The 16408-nt window shown below is 55.0% G+C and overlaps 6 protein-coding genes across 6 annotated transcripts in view; 3 read left to right on the top strand and 3 right to left on the bottom strand.

Moving 5' to 3' along the window:
• Positions 1-187: 187 nt before the first annotated feature.
• On the bottom strand, positions 188-977 carry MAA_03133 (UcrQ; the record flags this gene model as incomplete). Its single annotated transcript, XM_007821131.1, has 4 exons — positions 188-245; positions 304-481; positions 744-769; positions 922-977. 4 exons carry the CDS (start codon positions 975-977, stop codon positions 188-190), a joined length of 318 nt encoding a protein of 105 aa, XP_007819322.1.
• A 320-nt stretch (positions 978-1297) lies between these two features.
• MAA_03132 (Prohibitin) lies at positions 1298-2201 on the top strand (the record flags this gene model as incomplete). Its single annotated transcript, XM_007821130.1, has 2 exons — positions 1298-1627; positions 1689-2201. 2 exons carry the CDS (start codon positions 1298-1300, stop codon positions 2199-2201), a joined length of 843 nt encoding a protein of 280 aa, XP_007819321.1.
• A 213-nt stretch (positions 2202-2414) lies between these two features.
• MAA_03131 (exonuclease) lies at positions 2415-4379 on the bottom strand (the record flags this gene model as incomplete). The annotated part of the gene is made up of 1 exon (XM_007821129.1): positions 2415-4379. The coding sequence occupies one exon, from the start codon at positions 4377-4379 to the stop codon at positions 2415-2417; it is 1965 nt and encodes a 654-aa protein (XP_007819320.1).
• A 505-nt stretch (positions 4380-4884) lies between these two features.
• Positions 4885-6616, top strand: MAA_03130 (DUF676-domain-containing protein; the record flags this gene model as incomplete). The annotated part of the gene is made up of 3 exons (XM_007821128.2): positions 4885-5220; positions 5289-5588; positions 5657-6616. The coding sequence occupies 3 exons, from the start codon at positions 4885-4887 to the stop codon at positions 6614-6616; spliced, it is 1596 nt and encodes a 531-aa protein (XP_007819319.2).
• A 5121-nt stretch (positions 6617-11737) lies between these two features.
• On the top strand, positions 11738-14376 carry MAA_03129 (peptidase s41 family protein; the record flags this gene model as incomplete). The annotated part of the gene is made up of 3 exons (XM_007821127.1): positions 11738-12149; positions 12286-12684; positions 12758-14376. 3 exons carry the CDS (start codon positions 11738-11740, stop codon positions 14374-14376), a joined length of 2430 nt encoding a protein of 809 aa, XP_007819318.1.
• Positions 14377-16108: 1732 nt separating this feature from the next.
• Positions 16109-16408, bottom strand: part of MAA_03128 (capsule polysaccharide biosynthesis protein) — a gene marked incomplete at both ends in the record, with an annotated part of 1167 nt that continues 867 nt past the window's right edge. Inside the window, one exon of the mRNA XM_007821126.1 lies at positions 16109-16142. Within this exon, the coding sequence (XP_007819317.1) occupies positions 16109-16142 (34 nt within the window). The remainder of the gene's footprint in view (positions 16143-16408) is intronic.

The following is a 16408-nucleotide window of genomic DNA, read 5'->3' as shown; positions in this document are numbered from 1 at the left end:
GATACCTCGTGGTGGGAATTCAATGTAGCGCATCACATGGCATACCAAGGTAAGATGAGTAGTAACAAATGGAATGGATTTAAACATGCGCTCGCCGCACATTTGTGTTGGTTACATATCTTCTGCCCCCCCTGTCTAGACTATGATATACAAATGCTTTTTATCGATTGTCCCTGCTCAACCCTTCTTACTCGGCCTCGTCACCAAACTCGGCACGGCCGGCCTTGGACTGGAGGTAGTGGTTTCTGCTACTATGTTAGAATACCGTGCTGAATTCCTCATATATTTTTTTCGGTTACGAACCGCTCAGTAGCCCACTGCATCAAGTAGTATCCAGCAACCAGAGGAGGGAGCCAGTAGAAGATCTGGCCCTTGGTACGACGGAACGTGTTGAAGAAAGCGTCGTGGACCATGCCAGCAGTGGGGTTCTGTCTGTTGGCAGAAAGGCCGTAGTGGATGATGCCCTTTTGCTTGGAGCCACCTATATCGAGTTAGTAACCTCGGTTCGTGATGCTTCGTGTTCCCCTTTCGCTCCGTTGTTGTGAAGTAGTTCAAATGTCCAATTGCCACAGTCCTGAGCGATCAATCTCCTAGAAATATATTACTCCAGAAGGCTATGCCCTCGATTGATTCCAGCCATCCCACGTTTGGCTATCGGCAACACTCTCCAAGCACAAGCCGGTGATTCCATCGTTCCTCGTACACTGCGCAATTGTCCGTCGAAAGAAAGGCATCGTACTCACCAAAAGAACCCCAATCACCCAGCCAGCTAAATAAAGAGAGAGAGAAAAAAGTTAGCAAACAGAGTCGACGAATCGAGGCGTGCAGAATGGCGCAGCCGACGACAGTCTTGCCGTCGCGGAAAAGCCGCAGGCGCACACCGCACCAATAGCACAACCGAGAGCAGGACAAAAAACATACTGGCCAACCTTCCAATTGGGGGCACCGCCGCCGTTCAGAGCTTGCGTCGGTCTCATTGTGGCTGATGTCGAGGAATTGCGTGACGTTGATTCCTGATAGTCGGACGTTCGTGAGGCAGGGAAAGGCGAAAGTCGGGTTACGGGTGAAAGAGTTGCAAGCAAGTCTTGAAAGGCGCTCCCCCGTCGTCCCGAGCTTACCCGAACAGGGTTAGCGCCACAACCACCTCCCGAAAATCAGCCTGCTGGGGAGGAGCAAGCTGGGGGATGGAAACGACGAAGCTCGGTGCTGCCTCTTTTCTGCCAGTCCGTCGCATCCGCCCATCGCCAAGCGAAAAAAAGAGACCAATAACACCACCACAGTTTGAGGGTTGTGCACAATGGCGGCCGCAGCAAGAGCTCTCAATCTCATGTACCGCCTGGCTGTGCCAGCCACGGCGGGCGCATTCCTCGTCAGCCAGTCCATCTTCGACGTCAAGGGCGGAACAAGAGCCGTCATCTTCGACAGGCTATCCGGAGTGAAGGAGGATGTCATCAACGAGGGGACGCACTTTTTGGTGCCATGGCTGCAGCGGAGCGTCATCTTTGATGTGCGTACGAAGCCGAGAAATATCGCCACGACTACAGGAAGCAAGGATTTGCAGATGGTCAGCTTGACGCTCCGCGTGCTGCACCGGCCGAATGTCAAGGCCCTGCCCAAGATTTACCAGGTACAATCACCCACCCACGGTCAGCCGGACTTCAATCCATAATGTACTAACCGTTTTGTAGAACCTCGGCGTCGATTACGATGAGCGAGTTCTGCCCTCCATCGGAAACGAGGTTCTGAAAGCCATCGTCGCCCAGTTCGACGCCGCCGAACTCATCACCCAGCGAGAAGCCGTGTCACAAAAGATTCGCACAGAACTCACGCGCCGCGCCGCCGAGTTCAATATTGCCCTCGAGGACGTGTCCATCACCCACATGACGTTTGGCCGGGAATTCACAAAGGCCGTTGAGCAGAAGCAGATTGCGCAGCAGGATGCCGAGCGAGCTCGCTTCATTGTCGAAAAGGCCGAGCAGGAGAGGCAGGCCAACGTCATCCGGGCCGAGGGCGAAGCCGAGTCTGCGGAGACGATTAGCAAGGCCATTGCCAAGAATGGCGACGGGCTGGTGCAGATTCGAAAGATTGAAGCGAGCAGGGAGATTGCGCAGCAACTGTCGTCGAACCCCAACGTGGCGTATTTGCCCACGGGGAAGTCGGGTAATGGAGGGCAGTATCTGCTGTCTGTTGGACGGGCTTAAAAACGTGTAAGGAGACTGGAACAGGAGGGCAACTTCTCCGCTTTATCGCTAACGGAAGCGACCATGTAATTCTATATCTCGGAAATACCAATGATGATATATTTCCACCCCCATGCTTGCTTTCACCTCTACTACCTTGTGCATTGGACTTACTGCTATGCAAATGAATCGACAGCTCGCTTTATATGAAAACCACCGTTCTTCCCTCCTCCCTTATTTCTCAATAAATGCCTCTGTCAACCCGCCCGGTTTCCCAGGCGGCCAGAAATGTCCACCCACCAATGTCCATCCCGCCCTCTGCATATCCTTCCATTCATTCATGACCTTCAGCCGCACCAGCTCCCCCGCCGCCCTGGCGTCCTCTGCAGAATCGTGACCCAAAACTTTTGGCCCCGTATCCTGCTGAATCTTCTTGTTCAAGTGCACATCCATGAGCATCTTCAAGCCATGGCGGTATGGTAAGCCGAGTTTGTGGGGGTACAACAGCACCGTGTCTATGAGAGTAGGGTGAACGATTCGCACGGCGTTCAGGTCGTTTTCCAAGCCGTGGCCGATCAGGGGCGTCGACGGGGATATCAGCGAGAATAAGAGATCGCGAGCAACTTCCGGGGAGGAGACTATCTTGAGATCCTTGGAGTTTGACTCGTTCGCCGTACCAGTTTGAGGTCCCGACTTTGGCGGCGCCGCGTCGTCTGGCACCCAGGGTTTGGCGTTTGCCAAGTCGTCTGGCCAGACACCAGAGTAGCGAGAGTTGAGATCCAGTATTTCACCAATCGGCTGGACCAACACGTCGAGGAGCTCCTCGCCCAGAGGCCACGACGTTGCGGTGAGGCGGATGAGCTCCATCCCGTGGACGGTGTAGCCCATCTCGCAGTCGAAGCAGACAGCCCTGTCCTCGGGGATGCCGGGGTTCTCTGGTGTAGATGCGTAGTTGAGCACCGCCGCCAGCCGCTTGGGGTCGCCTGCTTTGAAGACGTGCTTGTCGTGGGTGGCACAGCCTGCCGAATCGCCCACCTCCTGTCCACAGCAGCGATATCGTTTCGGGACCCTGGCCGTATCGCCTGGAGCCTTTTCGGGGACGTACGTCTTGCCCCAGTGGAAGTTGCATGCGCCCCCGGACACAAGCGCCCCGTCTTCCGCCCTTCTCCCCGGGAAGACCTGGAAGCGTTGCTGGCACCGGTCGCACTTCTCCCATCCCTTGCCGGCCTCCTGTCCCGCCCGGGCTGATTCTACCACGTCCTCGGCCGGGACGGAAGACACGTAGCCGTGCTTGGAGAGATCATCCACTCTTGTGACGATCCTCTTCAACAGTTCCACCTCCTGCGCGGCCGTGAGACCGGTATTAATCTCTTTTGGTATATTCCCTCCATGCTGCTCCTTGGGTCGAGGCGCCTCTTTGACGCGTAGCTCCTTCCATTGAGCCACATTCATCTTCTTGTGCTGCATAATCTTGTTCTTCATAACGTTCGTATAGACGGCTGGCTTCTCCAACGCCGTTGCCTCCTCCTCGTCCAACGCTCTGAAAATCAGACCCTGCGGGGACAGGACAAGCGAGGGTTCACCTGCTTTCATGGAGGCCATTTCCAGTGCCCGATTGAGCCGGGCATATTCGTGGTGTAACATTTTGAGAAGTTTCAGTCGGGTTTCATGACTTGCTGGCGAGCTCTTGAGAAGCCGTGGATTGAGAGATTCTGGCTTTCTCCTTTTGGTCGATTCACAATCCGCCTTTGTCACGGGTTTGCCGCTGGGCACAGGCGACTTTGAATCCTTGGTGGCAGCTGTCTTTTGCGGTGTTGAAGAAGACGACCTCGCCTTTGTGTCGGCTGTTCTTGTGTTCCGCTGAAGAGGTGGTGGTGAAACGGACCGAGTGGCACTGCGAGGCTTGGTGCTGAGGGTGTGATGTTTGCTGGCGTTGTCGTGTAAAGAGCTTGCTTTGGAGGGTGGTTGAGATGGGGCAGAGTCATTCTTTTGTTCTACTTTGATGCGTTTACGGGGTGCTTCTTGGTAAGGAGGGGAGCGGTCACGAGAGATGGATGATGAGGCGTCTCGAGACGAGCTTGGCGGTGTTGGCTCGACTTTGGCCTCGGTAGCGTCTTCTTCGCCGTGGCCGAAGATGCACTGGAAGGCGGTGCAGTTCTTGCCGGCAGGGCATGGTATGTGTCTGAGGGAGAAGCTCATGGTGTTGGTTGCAAGGAGCAGCTCGCAGTGACACTAGGCCATGAGAGTTGGCGCGAGGCGCACTCGAGTATGCTATTAAGGTTGAGAGGCTGGGGACGATCATGGATGGAACACGTGCGGCGCGGACGATGTTAGGCGCGTAAGTATGTATATTGGGTTGAGTTGGCGATGCTTGCACTGGAGATGACGGGCATCGTCAAAGCACGTCGACGTCAATCGGTCCAATGCTTGGCGGTTTGTGCCGCCCGGCGCACAGACCAGCGGAGCGCAGTTCAGTGGTGGACTAATTAGGTTCCAGGACTGGAGGCTGTAACAAAGACATGCTGTCTGGTGACATGATTTTTCCCGACTTTTGTTGAACAGGGCCCGCTCTCTAGTGCCGCCTGGTCAACACGTTGAACCCTTGGCTCCCGATGCCAGATGTCCGGTCCGCCAGGCCCCGTCGATTCAGGACTGGAGCCTGCACTGTTGGGCCTCGGCGACCTGTCCATTCAATGTTGACCACATGCGGCCAGTCTGCGCCACCAATTCCTCTGCGTCATCCTCCGCCTCCAAAGGTGTTATCAACGCGCGACATCCCCGACCCTTCAGATGTTGTCCTTACGCAAGACTGCCTTGTATGGTGCTCTGGTCGTCGCTTTGGGCTTCTTTTAGACCAGCCCTCAGAGTCTGGTCGTCGCCCCAAGCTCAAGCTGCCTCTGCCTACGTCCGACATCGCATCGCGAGCCCGTCCCTCAAAGTCCTTCAGGGGCTGCCACCTATCGCCATGCCGCCTCCGACCTATCCCAAGTACGAGGGCGGCACTCCCTCTGCCGACCACCTGTGTGTGCTTGTTCACGGGGTAAGGTCCCTATGTCCCTCGACGCCTTCGATATTTCCTTGACCGAACGCTTACGCGCTCCGTTTTAGTTGTGGGGAAACCCCGATCATATGAGAAACGTCGCCAAGAGCCTGCGCAGCCTGTATTCCTCGAGCGAGCTGCGTCTGTTGTTTGCAAAGCGCAATATTGGAAGCTTTACCTATGATGGCATTGAGCGTGGTGGTGAGCGTATCTGTTCCGAGATCGAGGAGGAATTGCGCGCCGTGGAGGACAGCGGCGGCAAGATCACCAAGATCAGCATCGTTGGATATTCTCTCGGAGGGCTGGTCTGCCGCTATGCCATCGGCTTGTTGTATGCCAAGGGCGTCCTGGACCAGCTTGAATGCATGGTAATTATGCTACCTCGTCCCCGTCCCTCTGGTCCCCCTTCAACAACTCATCTGACGCTTCTACACAGAACTTCACCACGTTCGCCTCACCCCATCTCGGGGTTCGCACACCCCTCAAGGGCTGGCACAACCACATCTGGAACGTCATGGGAGCCCGCACTCTATCCATGTCCGGAAGACAGTTATTCACCATTGACAACTTTCGCGACACTGGCCGGCCGCTGCTCTCCGTCCTCGCAGAACCAACCTCCATCTTCATGCTGGGCCTGCGCAAGTTCAGACGCCACACCCTGTACACCAACATCATCAACGACCGGAGTGCCGTCTACTACACCACCGGCATCACAAAGACCGACCCGTACCGCAAGCTGGACACGGTCAAGGTCAACTACCTCAAGGGCTACAACGGTGTCCTCCTCGATCCTGGCAACCCGGTCCAACCGTCGCCCAAACTCCGCGGCCCAGCCACCATCTCCTCCGTGACGGGCTCCATCGTCGACTGGATCAAGCGCATCCCGTTCATGATCACCGTCGCCGTCTTCGTCCCCATCGGCGTCCTCGCCTACCTCTGCAACTCCGTCATCCAAAACATCCGCAGCTCAAAGCGGATCCGGCTCTACGAGCAGGGCCACGCAGGCGTCAGCATAGACGGGTACCGCGTGCCCGTCTTCATCAAGGAGCTTCGCGAGGAAGTCGAAAACACGTACGAGGCACTCAACAGCTCCCAGAACCAAGAGTACCTGGCCACCGAGGACGAGGACGACGTCGACGCCATGAGCGCAGAAGACAGAAGGCTGATACAGCGCGAGAGAAGGCTGTCCACGCCGACGCAGCCGACGCTTGCGCTGACGGCGCACCAGTTTGAAATGATTCGGTCGCTGGACACGCTCAAGTGGAGGAAGTACCCCGTCTGGATTCACAACCATAGACACAGCCACGCGGCCATCATTGTGCGCATGGAAAAGAAGTCGTTTGATGAAGGGTGGATCGTGCTGAAGCACTTTGCCGAGGAGGAGTTTTTGGCCTAGATTAATAGACTGCACGTCGGCTTGGGCTAATAGAGCGGAGGCGGGAAAGATGGAGTTTGTTTACTGCGGGAACAAGAAGAGAAAGAAGGAAAGGCAAGCGTGTACGCTACGATGGGGACATGATACTTGGAACTTTTCCTTGCCGTTGGGATTGATAGATGGTAGAGCCGGGGACTGCCCGTACGATCACTTTGGCTGCGGCTAGAATTACCTTTGTACATCGGCTATTGCTCATACGCCTGCTAGCCACGTGGTTGTGTCTCTCTTCTTCTGACGTGCAGCCTGAAGCACGAGTTTCCCATGGATATTGCTTCTTCGCCTCGGGGGGCAGTCGGTGGTGGCTTGTCACAAGTAACACTGGCGTTTCTTCCACTATGTTTACTATGCTGAACCCGACATCTCGAAGCGAGATGGTGTACAACTAGCGCCGAGCATGAGAACGGCGCAATATGGGATCGGCGTGCTCGTCTCTGGGGGATGACTTTGTCGAGGGGGCCATTTGGCGGTGCTTGCTCCGCGACAGGCATGTGTGTTAGATGGCTACACCGGACATTTATAGGAAGAACGCTGGGCCCGCTCAAAATGAATGCCGGTTCGTATATTATAGATAACCACCTATTGGGCACAATTTCTTTGACCATGTCTGCAGCTTTCACGTGCATCGTTCAATACCGCTAGGGCGTGCCCCAAGATTTAATGCATGACGCCAGCTCGTCTTGGTCCGGTGGCTGAAGAGCGATTCAACGGCGTTGACACAAGCGCAGGGGTTTCACCACGTGGGTTGAGTCCATCATGTCTCGGGTGAGCCCGTTGTATCATTTCTTGACGTAAAGTAGCGGCGAGATGCAGATGATACAGGTGCATGTGGGTGAGTGGCCTATTGAAAGCGTAGCGTGCCGCCGTCAACAAGCAACGTATTCTGCTTCTTTATTCTGAGCAGGCAATGCACCAACGCGGGTCGACAGGCCCTTTGACATGGGCCTAGTGATGTTGGAATAAATATGTACTATTTTAGCTTCTATATGTATGGAATGAAACACGTAGGCGCTTACACTTTTGCCCTGTGGCACAGTTGGTAAAAAAATCCAACTAGCGTAAGTGCTATCAATTTGCGGATCCTGGAATATTGACACAACGACCTCGTGCGGTAGGCCTGGGGAGCCTGAGCATCTCACATGACGCACTGTCCGATGACTAGGAAATGTCACTTCATGGCCCATCTATTTACTTCCCTGGACGCGATATTTGTCACACGCTCGGCCCATCAAAGGGGGCAACGGTTACGCAACAACAAAGGAAACATGACGAGGCCCAAAGTCGACCCTAAGCGAGGGCTGCCTCATGCACTAGCCCTCACCGACTTCTTGTATTCATAGGCTTGAGTCCCTCAACTCGTGAGGAAACCAAGGGCCTTGGATATCCTCAAGTCGATTATTGTAGATTGAATCGAGTACCCCGTTCCAAGCCCGGTCACACGGCCCTTGTCACAATAAGTATCAAATCTTGGAGGGCAAACAGCCTCCCTGATAAAGAAGATGAACGATATAAATCCCTGTGGCTAGCGTATGACGGACCATGAATGCATCAACTGAAACTCTTTATATCAATACAGTAAGGGCAGGCTGATGGGCTTGTATAGGCTGTCAGAAATGAATACTGTACCAGTTGAGCGTTTTACGGCAAGTTGTGCCCGCTGTCCTTGATCATTCGAGAGAAGAGGAGCCGAAGCAAGCTTTCGTCCAGGGAGCGGTGGAATGAAGAGTCAACGCTGGACTTTTGGTCGTCAAGAGAGGGATTGGGGCGAGAAGAGCCATGTCTTCTCCAAGAACAGCCTCGCCAGTCGTGAGAGTTTAGTATGAGATGCGAGAGATCCTCGTTCCTGCGTCTAGTTTCATCAGATGGTGGGACTAACGGCACGTCGGAGAATTCGATCGGAAGCATGGACCGCATCGCGTAGGAGGCTCCGACAAGGCGTTGTATACCACGTAGTACGATTTAGCCTTGCTGGAAAAGATCGGCACTCGCATCCACCGGGGCGTCATCTACGACGGCAGTTCCCTGTTCACCCGTGCCTCATTTGTTTCAGAATGGATACATACTGCGACCTACAGTACATTCTGTCCAACCCGAGCGGCACGTATCACGGCGTCGTTGCCGATACCGCGCATGATACGGAGTACTTGGCTCAGGAACTCTCCAGTGATTTGCTGCCGATCAGCATGTAATCTCATGCGCTGACGACGCACGGGGCAGGACTCATGGTGCTGCCTGCAAATCGACGAGCTCTGCGTTGCGCAATGGTCATCGAGCGACTACTTCGCACTCGGATGATTTGCTAGGCTGGACTACTAAAGGCGACGACAGCTCGTCGACAACTAAAGAGTCAGTCAGTCTCATGAAGAAAAAGCATTGACGGTTACAACTGCATGCCTCGGCCTTGCAAATTACCGCCGCCGCCTCCCCTAGGTAGCGCCCGATCATCGTGGCCCCTTTGACGCTGGCGAACAGCCTTGATACGAGATATCTTGGCGTACGGCGAGTGTTGTTGTAGGAGTCCCGGGCAACTTGAGACGGCCAGGTGATCGCGGGGCACCTTTAATCTGCGGGTTCCCAGGAACAAGGTCCGGGGAACAGGCTCTGCAAAGCAGCCAGCCAATTGACAGCGTTTGGGTTGTGGACTGCCTCTGGATGTGCAATTGCGTTTCCCGAAAGGCTAAAATAAAAGAAATCGCCGAGTTTCAGGTGCTTGCACATACAAAGCTCTTGGCAACTCGGTCAGTGCCCTCAGGTGCCGTTTGTTGGGGGCTCGAGCCCGGCTGTCAAGTTCGGACGATTTGGAACACGCTTGGCGACTGGCGGCAAAATAGGCAAAAAGAGCTCAGAAAACCTCGAGTGCCGGTACTTGCTGTTCCGGCTCAAGAGATTTTTCCTTTCTTTTTCCTTGAGCGGGTGTTGGGCGCGGTAGTAGTACTCCGTATGCTCGTTCAATTGATGGAGAGGAATCAAGACTTGGGCATGGCCCCGGTAATCGGAACGGCCAGGGCTGCAGGTCTCCAATCAAACCACGGAATCATGGAGGAGCCTTGGCCATGAAAGGCAGGCGATAAAAATCACTGATTTTCATGCTGCCAAAAGTGCTGCCAAAGGTCAATTAATCCGGTGGGTTAGTGGGTTGTAAGCACCTTTGGCTGCACCAATTGACTTTTGGCAGCCATAATTCACCACAATACGGAGTAAAGAGTAAAAATATGTTAAGGATGCAGTTATTTACTGTCTTCTAGTGCCTTTTCGCGAAAAACGTCGATCAAATCGGCAAATTTAATTTGGCAGAGGTCTGCGGAGCTCAGCTACTGTGCGACCGTAACCGGACCTTAGCTTACTTACCCCAATATCTGCATCATGGAACGTCAGATCGATTGCTTGCCTCGTTTGGGCCAACGCGTGCTGCCGTTTTTGTTGCCAGTGAGTGGCCTATGCGCGGATCCTTGCTACTGGCATTGGTTCAATGTTGGCCTGGGTACGTACTCCGTACTGATCACATCATAGATAGCGCATCATGTGCACACGAGGGCCGGGGGGACGATGAATTCAATCAACATGACAGCCAAGCCCTTTCTTGCGCCCTCCCCCTCATTCGGTGCGTCCTCCGTTTCTGGGCCAGTATGAGTCTGGTAGTATGCGAAGTCGGTGTCCTGCCACGGCAAGTGAGCCATGCCAGCTGGAGATGCGCTAAATCAGACGCAAGGTGCCGCCCGGGGAGATGCAACATAGGCTATATTATCCGTTCTAGATTCTTTTCCATGCCGTAGCCCTCCAGGCTCCCGGTTGAGCAGCCCCGGCCTGTCTCGCCTCCCATGGCTGGAGCTGGGACCGGCGGGACTTGGGACTTTTGTTGATTGACATATATGGCCTTTGTTCAATCTCCAGCTGGCTATTGCAGAAAGACTCCATCCGGGCAACGCATGCTCATTATAAGTTGAGGCCTTGTCCCTTTGACCTTCCTGTGTCGGCAATTGGTGCATCTATTATGCCAAGGCAATCATGTCCCCGGAATCCGCTCGATCCACTACCGAGACTTGGCGCGAACGCGGGCATCTTGCGGCCGATACGAATCGATTGTCATGACACATGGGCCGAGTTCGTTTGACCGAGTTGCTGGACCCAGTTCACGCCAATCCTACCCCGATAGTTCGAGCGCTATGCCTCGGCTATTATAATAATGATGATGACGATGATGATGATGCATGGTAATAAATGGCATTTGAAAAAGCAAAAAGAAATTCGGGCCAACCGATCGGTAGTACTCCGTAGGTAGACCAGCATGTCTGCTTTTTTCCAGCCCACCGCTCCGGGCTGAGAGCCACATGCAACAACACTCAACATGCAGAGCTTCAAGGCCGGGATCCTACTCACCTTCCATAGAGAGCACTGAGAGCAGACCAAAGAACCATTGACGCGAACCCATTTTGGGGGGTGCCCCTGTCGCTCTTTGATGTTGTGCTCGGGCCAGCTCCAACTTCTCCCCACACCAATCATGTTTTCCGGACCGGCCATCTTTAGCTCCGTGCCTGGGGCGCCTTAGCCGCCATCAAGATTGAGCCAATTCACTTCATGCGTTTGCCAGACGCAACGTGCCAGTATGTACTTCCTTTTTTTATGGCGTCGACTTGTTATCTCCTTGGTACCCGCCACAGCCCGTCCCCCTCCACCATGGCCTGGCGTTGACAAGACCAGGTGCAAAAAGGACCTGCTCTTCTGAGCATGGAAACAAAGCAACGGGCCTTTGGCGTGACACAGACTTTGTCCATGTCTTCCTAAGGTACATGCTGCCCAAGGTCCTCGTGCAGGTTCTGTGCGGAGATCCCTCACAAAACTGTCCATGCGGTCCTTGCGAATGGATATCCCCAATAGGTAGGAGAGGAGGAGACGAGGCCGTTGTTCGGGGCCGGGGGATAGATAAATATTGGCGTTGCTCCCATCTTCGTCGTCGATCTAGATAGTCAACCCGTCTACTACCTGATTCTTCCTTGGCTTCTTCGATCTGCTTGGCCCCTAGAGACGAGACATCGCGCTCTCCAAGGCTCGGCTAGTGAGATCATCCAAGACAATCCCTTGCCCACAATGCGCGGCAACACCATTGTTGCTGCGGCTCTTCTTGCCGGCGCGGCCGAGTTGGCGGCTGCTGATGGCTGCAATGCCGACAATTGTCTGCGTGCCCTGAGGGCGACGCATATCCCCGGACGTCTCGAGAGCGCAAAGGCATTCTGTGCCACATACACCAAGGCGACTGGTACTGTCGCCCCGACGGCAGTTCCATCGTATGCCGCGGATGGCTGCAAGGACAACCTCAATGGCCCCATGGCCCTGAGAATCTCCAGCGCCTGCTCTTGCATCGCACCCGGGCCCTCGACCACAGCAACTCCCACGGCTCCCACTTCAGCGGCTCCCACGACGGCGCCAACTTCAACGGCCACCGGACATCCCTGTGCCAAGGTTAGCGCGTCATGGGCTGAGCAGAGGAAGACGGCGACAGGTACGTTTGAATACGGTGCGCTTGGTGACGGGCTCGCAAATTGCGGCGCACAGACGATGGGATGGACTAAACATGGTCAAAGTTTCAACTTGAGACTAGGCACGGAAGCTTACTAACAGACTTTCCCGTTGTTTAGCTATCCCCACTGTGGCCGCCTCATTGGCCCACGAGTGCCTCAAAACCGTTCCCCTGGGCAAGGAAGAGGCCATCAAGCTGATCGACGCCATCGAGCCCTACCTCGAGTGGCAGAGTGACGCGGGTTACAAGAAGGACCCTCCCGAGTCCTACTTCTATCCTGGGTTTGACATCTTTGGCAACCTAGCCAGCGTCCGGTCCAATGTCGAGGCCGGCAAATACGCAGGCGAGTTCGATTTCCAGACCGACCTCTACAAGCAGGTCTGGGCCCCAGGCCAGGACGGCCACTATGTGTTCTACCCCGACCTGTTGGCGAAAGCCTTCAGATGGAGGCGTGCTGTTCCTCCCATTGTTTCTATTAGCGAGGACGGCGAGTCGTTGCCTGTCATCAAGCTTCAGAGTGAGTCGTGGGCATCCCCAACTGCCTCTCAGTTGCCTGTGTAAATAAAGGGGCTAACAAACAAACCCTCTAGCCGACGTGATTGCCAACCCCAAAACGGCGCAGGCCATCACCAAAATCAACGGTATTGATGCCGCCAAATACGTCGAGGATACTGTCAATGCTGCCAGTTTCCTTCAGGATGTCGACTCATCCTACAACACCATGTTCTGGTCCAAGTCCACCGCCGCCAACGGTGGAGTCGGCAACTTCGTTTCCGGTGGTCGCAGCGCCCTGTTTTACCACGGTGATACCACCAAGCTTACCTACGCCAATGGCACAACCGTCGAGATTGAGAACAAGGCCTCCATTGTTGGTGACATGAATGCCGTTGTTGACGGCCCTTCCATGTACAACAAGTTCTGTACGCCTGTTCCCCTCCGGTCCGATTCAGCTTCTTCCGCTGCGCTCCCCAGCGCGGCTATCCCTGGCTATCCCAAGCCCGTCATCGCCTCCTCCGACGGTGTTGTCTCTGGCTACTACCTCAACGGGCCTGGTCTTGACGACGTTGCCGTGATATATCTGATGTCGTTCGAGCCCAGGGTCCCTGCCGAGTTTCAGGCTGTTGTCAGCGACTTTCTGCGCGAGGCCAAGGCTGCTGGCAAGACCAAGCTCGTTGTCGATTTCCAGAACAATGGCGGCGGCTACATTCTTCTCGGCTATGATTTCTTCCGCCAGCTGTTCCCCTCTGTCGTGCAGGACGGCAACTCTCGCTGGAAGGAGAGCAAGAGCTTCGCCGCCATGGCTCGTCTCGTCTCCGACGCGGTCAAGAATGTGAACCCTGCCACTGAAACTGATGAGAATCTCGTCAGCTTGTCTCAGACGTGGTGGAACTACCGCTATGACATGAACATCACCAACGAGAACTTTGCCACCTATGAGGACAAATTCCACCCTCATGTCTACAAGGACACCGACTACACCAACCTGATGCGATGGAACCTTAGCGACCCCCTGACCACTACCAACACGACATATGGCATCGGCGTCGAAATCTCGGGCTATGGCACACGCGCCAACCTCTCTCAGCCATTCAAGGCCGAAGACATCATCCTTCTTTATGATGGCGCCTGCTCCTCCACGTGCACTCTGGCATCCGAAATGCTTCGCCTCCAGGGCGGCGTCAAGTCAGTCGCCATGGGTGGCCGCCCCAAGAAGGGTCCCATCCAGGGTGTCGGCGGCATCAAGGGATCGCAGGTCCTCCAATTCCTCAACATTTTCAGCTTCGCCAACTTCCTTTCTCAGCAAACCAATGACACCGACACCAAGGCCGAACTAGGGCGCTTCACGACCCTGCCGATGCAGCGATCTGCTGGCTCTGCCGTCAATGTGCGAGACCAGATCCTCCGCGACAACGTCAACGACGGCGTCCCCGCGCAGTACATTGCCGAAGAGGCGGACTGCCGCCTGTACTGGACGGCGCCCATGATTTCCGACGTGACCGAGGTGTGGAAGTCTGCTGCCAACGCCGCCTTCAACGGCGCCAAGTGTGCCCACGGCGGTATTGCCGGATCCAAGCCGAATCGCAGAAGCCGCGTTGCTCCTGTCCTGAGCGCTCGTCGTTCCGCCAGGCTGTCCGATGCCGTGGACAAGACTCCCATTGCGCACAGCCTGAACTGGGAGGCCCAGCATCTGCAGATGGCCATCAATTGAGGGAAGCAGGAATGTATTTTGACATTATGAGCACATAGCATGAATATAGTATTTGATTTGAGCAGCCAACCAAAGTGTGGCTTTGTTGAACCATTGTAGAATTGTACACAAAAGGCGCTTCGTACCAAGGGCAGTCGAGGTGAAACTGTCTGGTTGAACTAGACGCCAAATGCCAACTGGCTACAAGCCTCGTTGACAGGCGAGTTGGTGCCACGTACCCAATGCCAGGTCAACATTGGACTTGCATGGAGTGCTAGCGGTAGGCGTGTATCAGAAAATTGGACCTTGCATCCCTTTGAATGTGCGCAGGTCCAACTAATGTACTGGACCTACTCTTTTTATAATACTTAGAGGTACTTTTTAACTCTGGTAAATAGCTAATATATTCTTATATTTATATATATCTTAAAATATTAGGTATTTATCTTATTATATAATTTTATAATAAGTCTATATATTTTTATTAGTATTTATTATTAGCTATGATCCTGGTCTACTACACCAATTAGACCTGCGCACATTCAAAGGGATAGGACAGACAGTATTATATGCATGTATGTATGTATGTATGTACTCGGCAGACAAGAACCAGATCGACATTGAACAATCAACCACACATGATGCATTAAGTGTTCTTCATGGTGGCTCGCATCGCCCCGCTTGGCTGATAGTCGATCCCATGCACATGCAGCTTGTGCTAGGGACAATGTCGCGACGACTTGTTTGTTCCCTTGCTCCTCGTGTGCCGGGCTTCTTTCTGTCTTGCAGAAGGACCCCATCCGCCAACTCCGCATCTCAGCAAGAGGGCCGCTTCTGCAGAGCTCCCGTGTCTGCCAGAGCTCGCCACAAGAAAGCATTGATTCCATGTCAATTGATTGAGTCAACTGGTCGATCGGGCAGGGGTCTGGTCAAGTGCGCCGGGGGATGCGCCACCCGCCAATTTGAAGTCGCGGTCGGCCAAGTCGTATATATCAATGGCACCGGTTTGCTGTTCGCCACGAAGCCCTTCTTGCCCAAGTATACTACGCTCATGACGCGCAATCAGGCGATAGGTCCGGCGGCAAGTCTAGTTCTTATTGAATAAAGGCAAACACGCGGCGGCGGCGCAATGAACCCGCCTCTCCTCCCCCTCGGGCTCGTGTGGCTCCTGGCGGCGCGGACGGCGGCGCTGGACCCGGCCTCGCTGCGGGAGCGGCTGCCCAGGTGCTCGCTGCTGTGTCTGGCGGACGGGGTGACGAGGCACAACTGCTCGCTGGCCGACGTCGAGTGCCAGTGCGACAAGATCGAGCCTATTATCAGGACGGTGGCGCCGTGCCTGGTCCAGGCTGGGTGCGACTTGCAGAACATTACGGGTGGGTTTTTCATCTTTAGAGCCGGCTCTCCCTCTTGGGGTTGCTGCTTCTGTTGAGAAAGACTAAAGGTTGTCTGGATATTGTGCTGACCGAGGCTGTTACTTATAGCTACCGGCCGGGTTGTGCTGGACGTGTGCAAGACGCTGCCGGGGGGGAATGAGACCAAGCCAGGCGGCGAGGGCGAGGTGACGACCGGCACGGGGTCAGCGGCAAAGAGGGAAGGGGTTGTCTGGGTCTTGGTAGCAATTTCTGCGGCCGCGAGCGTGCTGTTATGAGAACGGGTTCCGTGTCGGAGTGGGCGTTGTTTTACAAAGGGGCGGGTTGTGTTTGCCGGTGCCGGAGAGGCGCTTTTTGGGAAACGGCTGTCGCATTAGTCTAGTCTATGTATATATCGAGTCTGGCCGGCTGTCTATTCTATAAAGATGAACAAGAAGATGACATGTGCAACAAAACAACTCGGCTGGCTTCCCGCGGCCCTCACGCCGCACCCCCCCTAGCACGGCCCGACCTTGGCCAGGGCGCCGTGCGTGCCGCCGTCAAACAAGCCGTGGCACTCGTCCAGCTTGGCCAGGTGGGCGGCCAGCTCGATGCCGCGGCGCCTCTGGGCCTCGACGCGCGCCCAATCCCACTCCCCGTCGACGGCGAGGTCGACGTGGCCCAGGTCGGCGGCCTCGTCGCCG

This window comes from Metarhizium robertsii (genome assembly GCF_000187425.2).
Source record: "Metarhizium robertsii ARSEF 23 chromosome Unknown MAA_Scf_4, whole genome shotgun sequence".
Taxonomy (NCBI): domain Eukaryota; kingdom Fungi; phylum Ascomycota; class Sordariomycetes; order Hypocreales; family Clavicipitaceae; genus Metarhizium; species Metarhizium robertsii.
The sequence above is the reverse complement of the archived record's forward strand: the minus strand, read 5'-3'. Positions and strand labels throughout refer to the sequence as shown.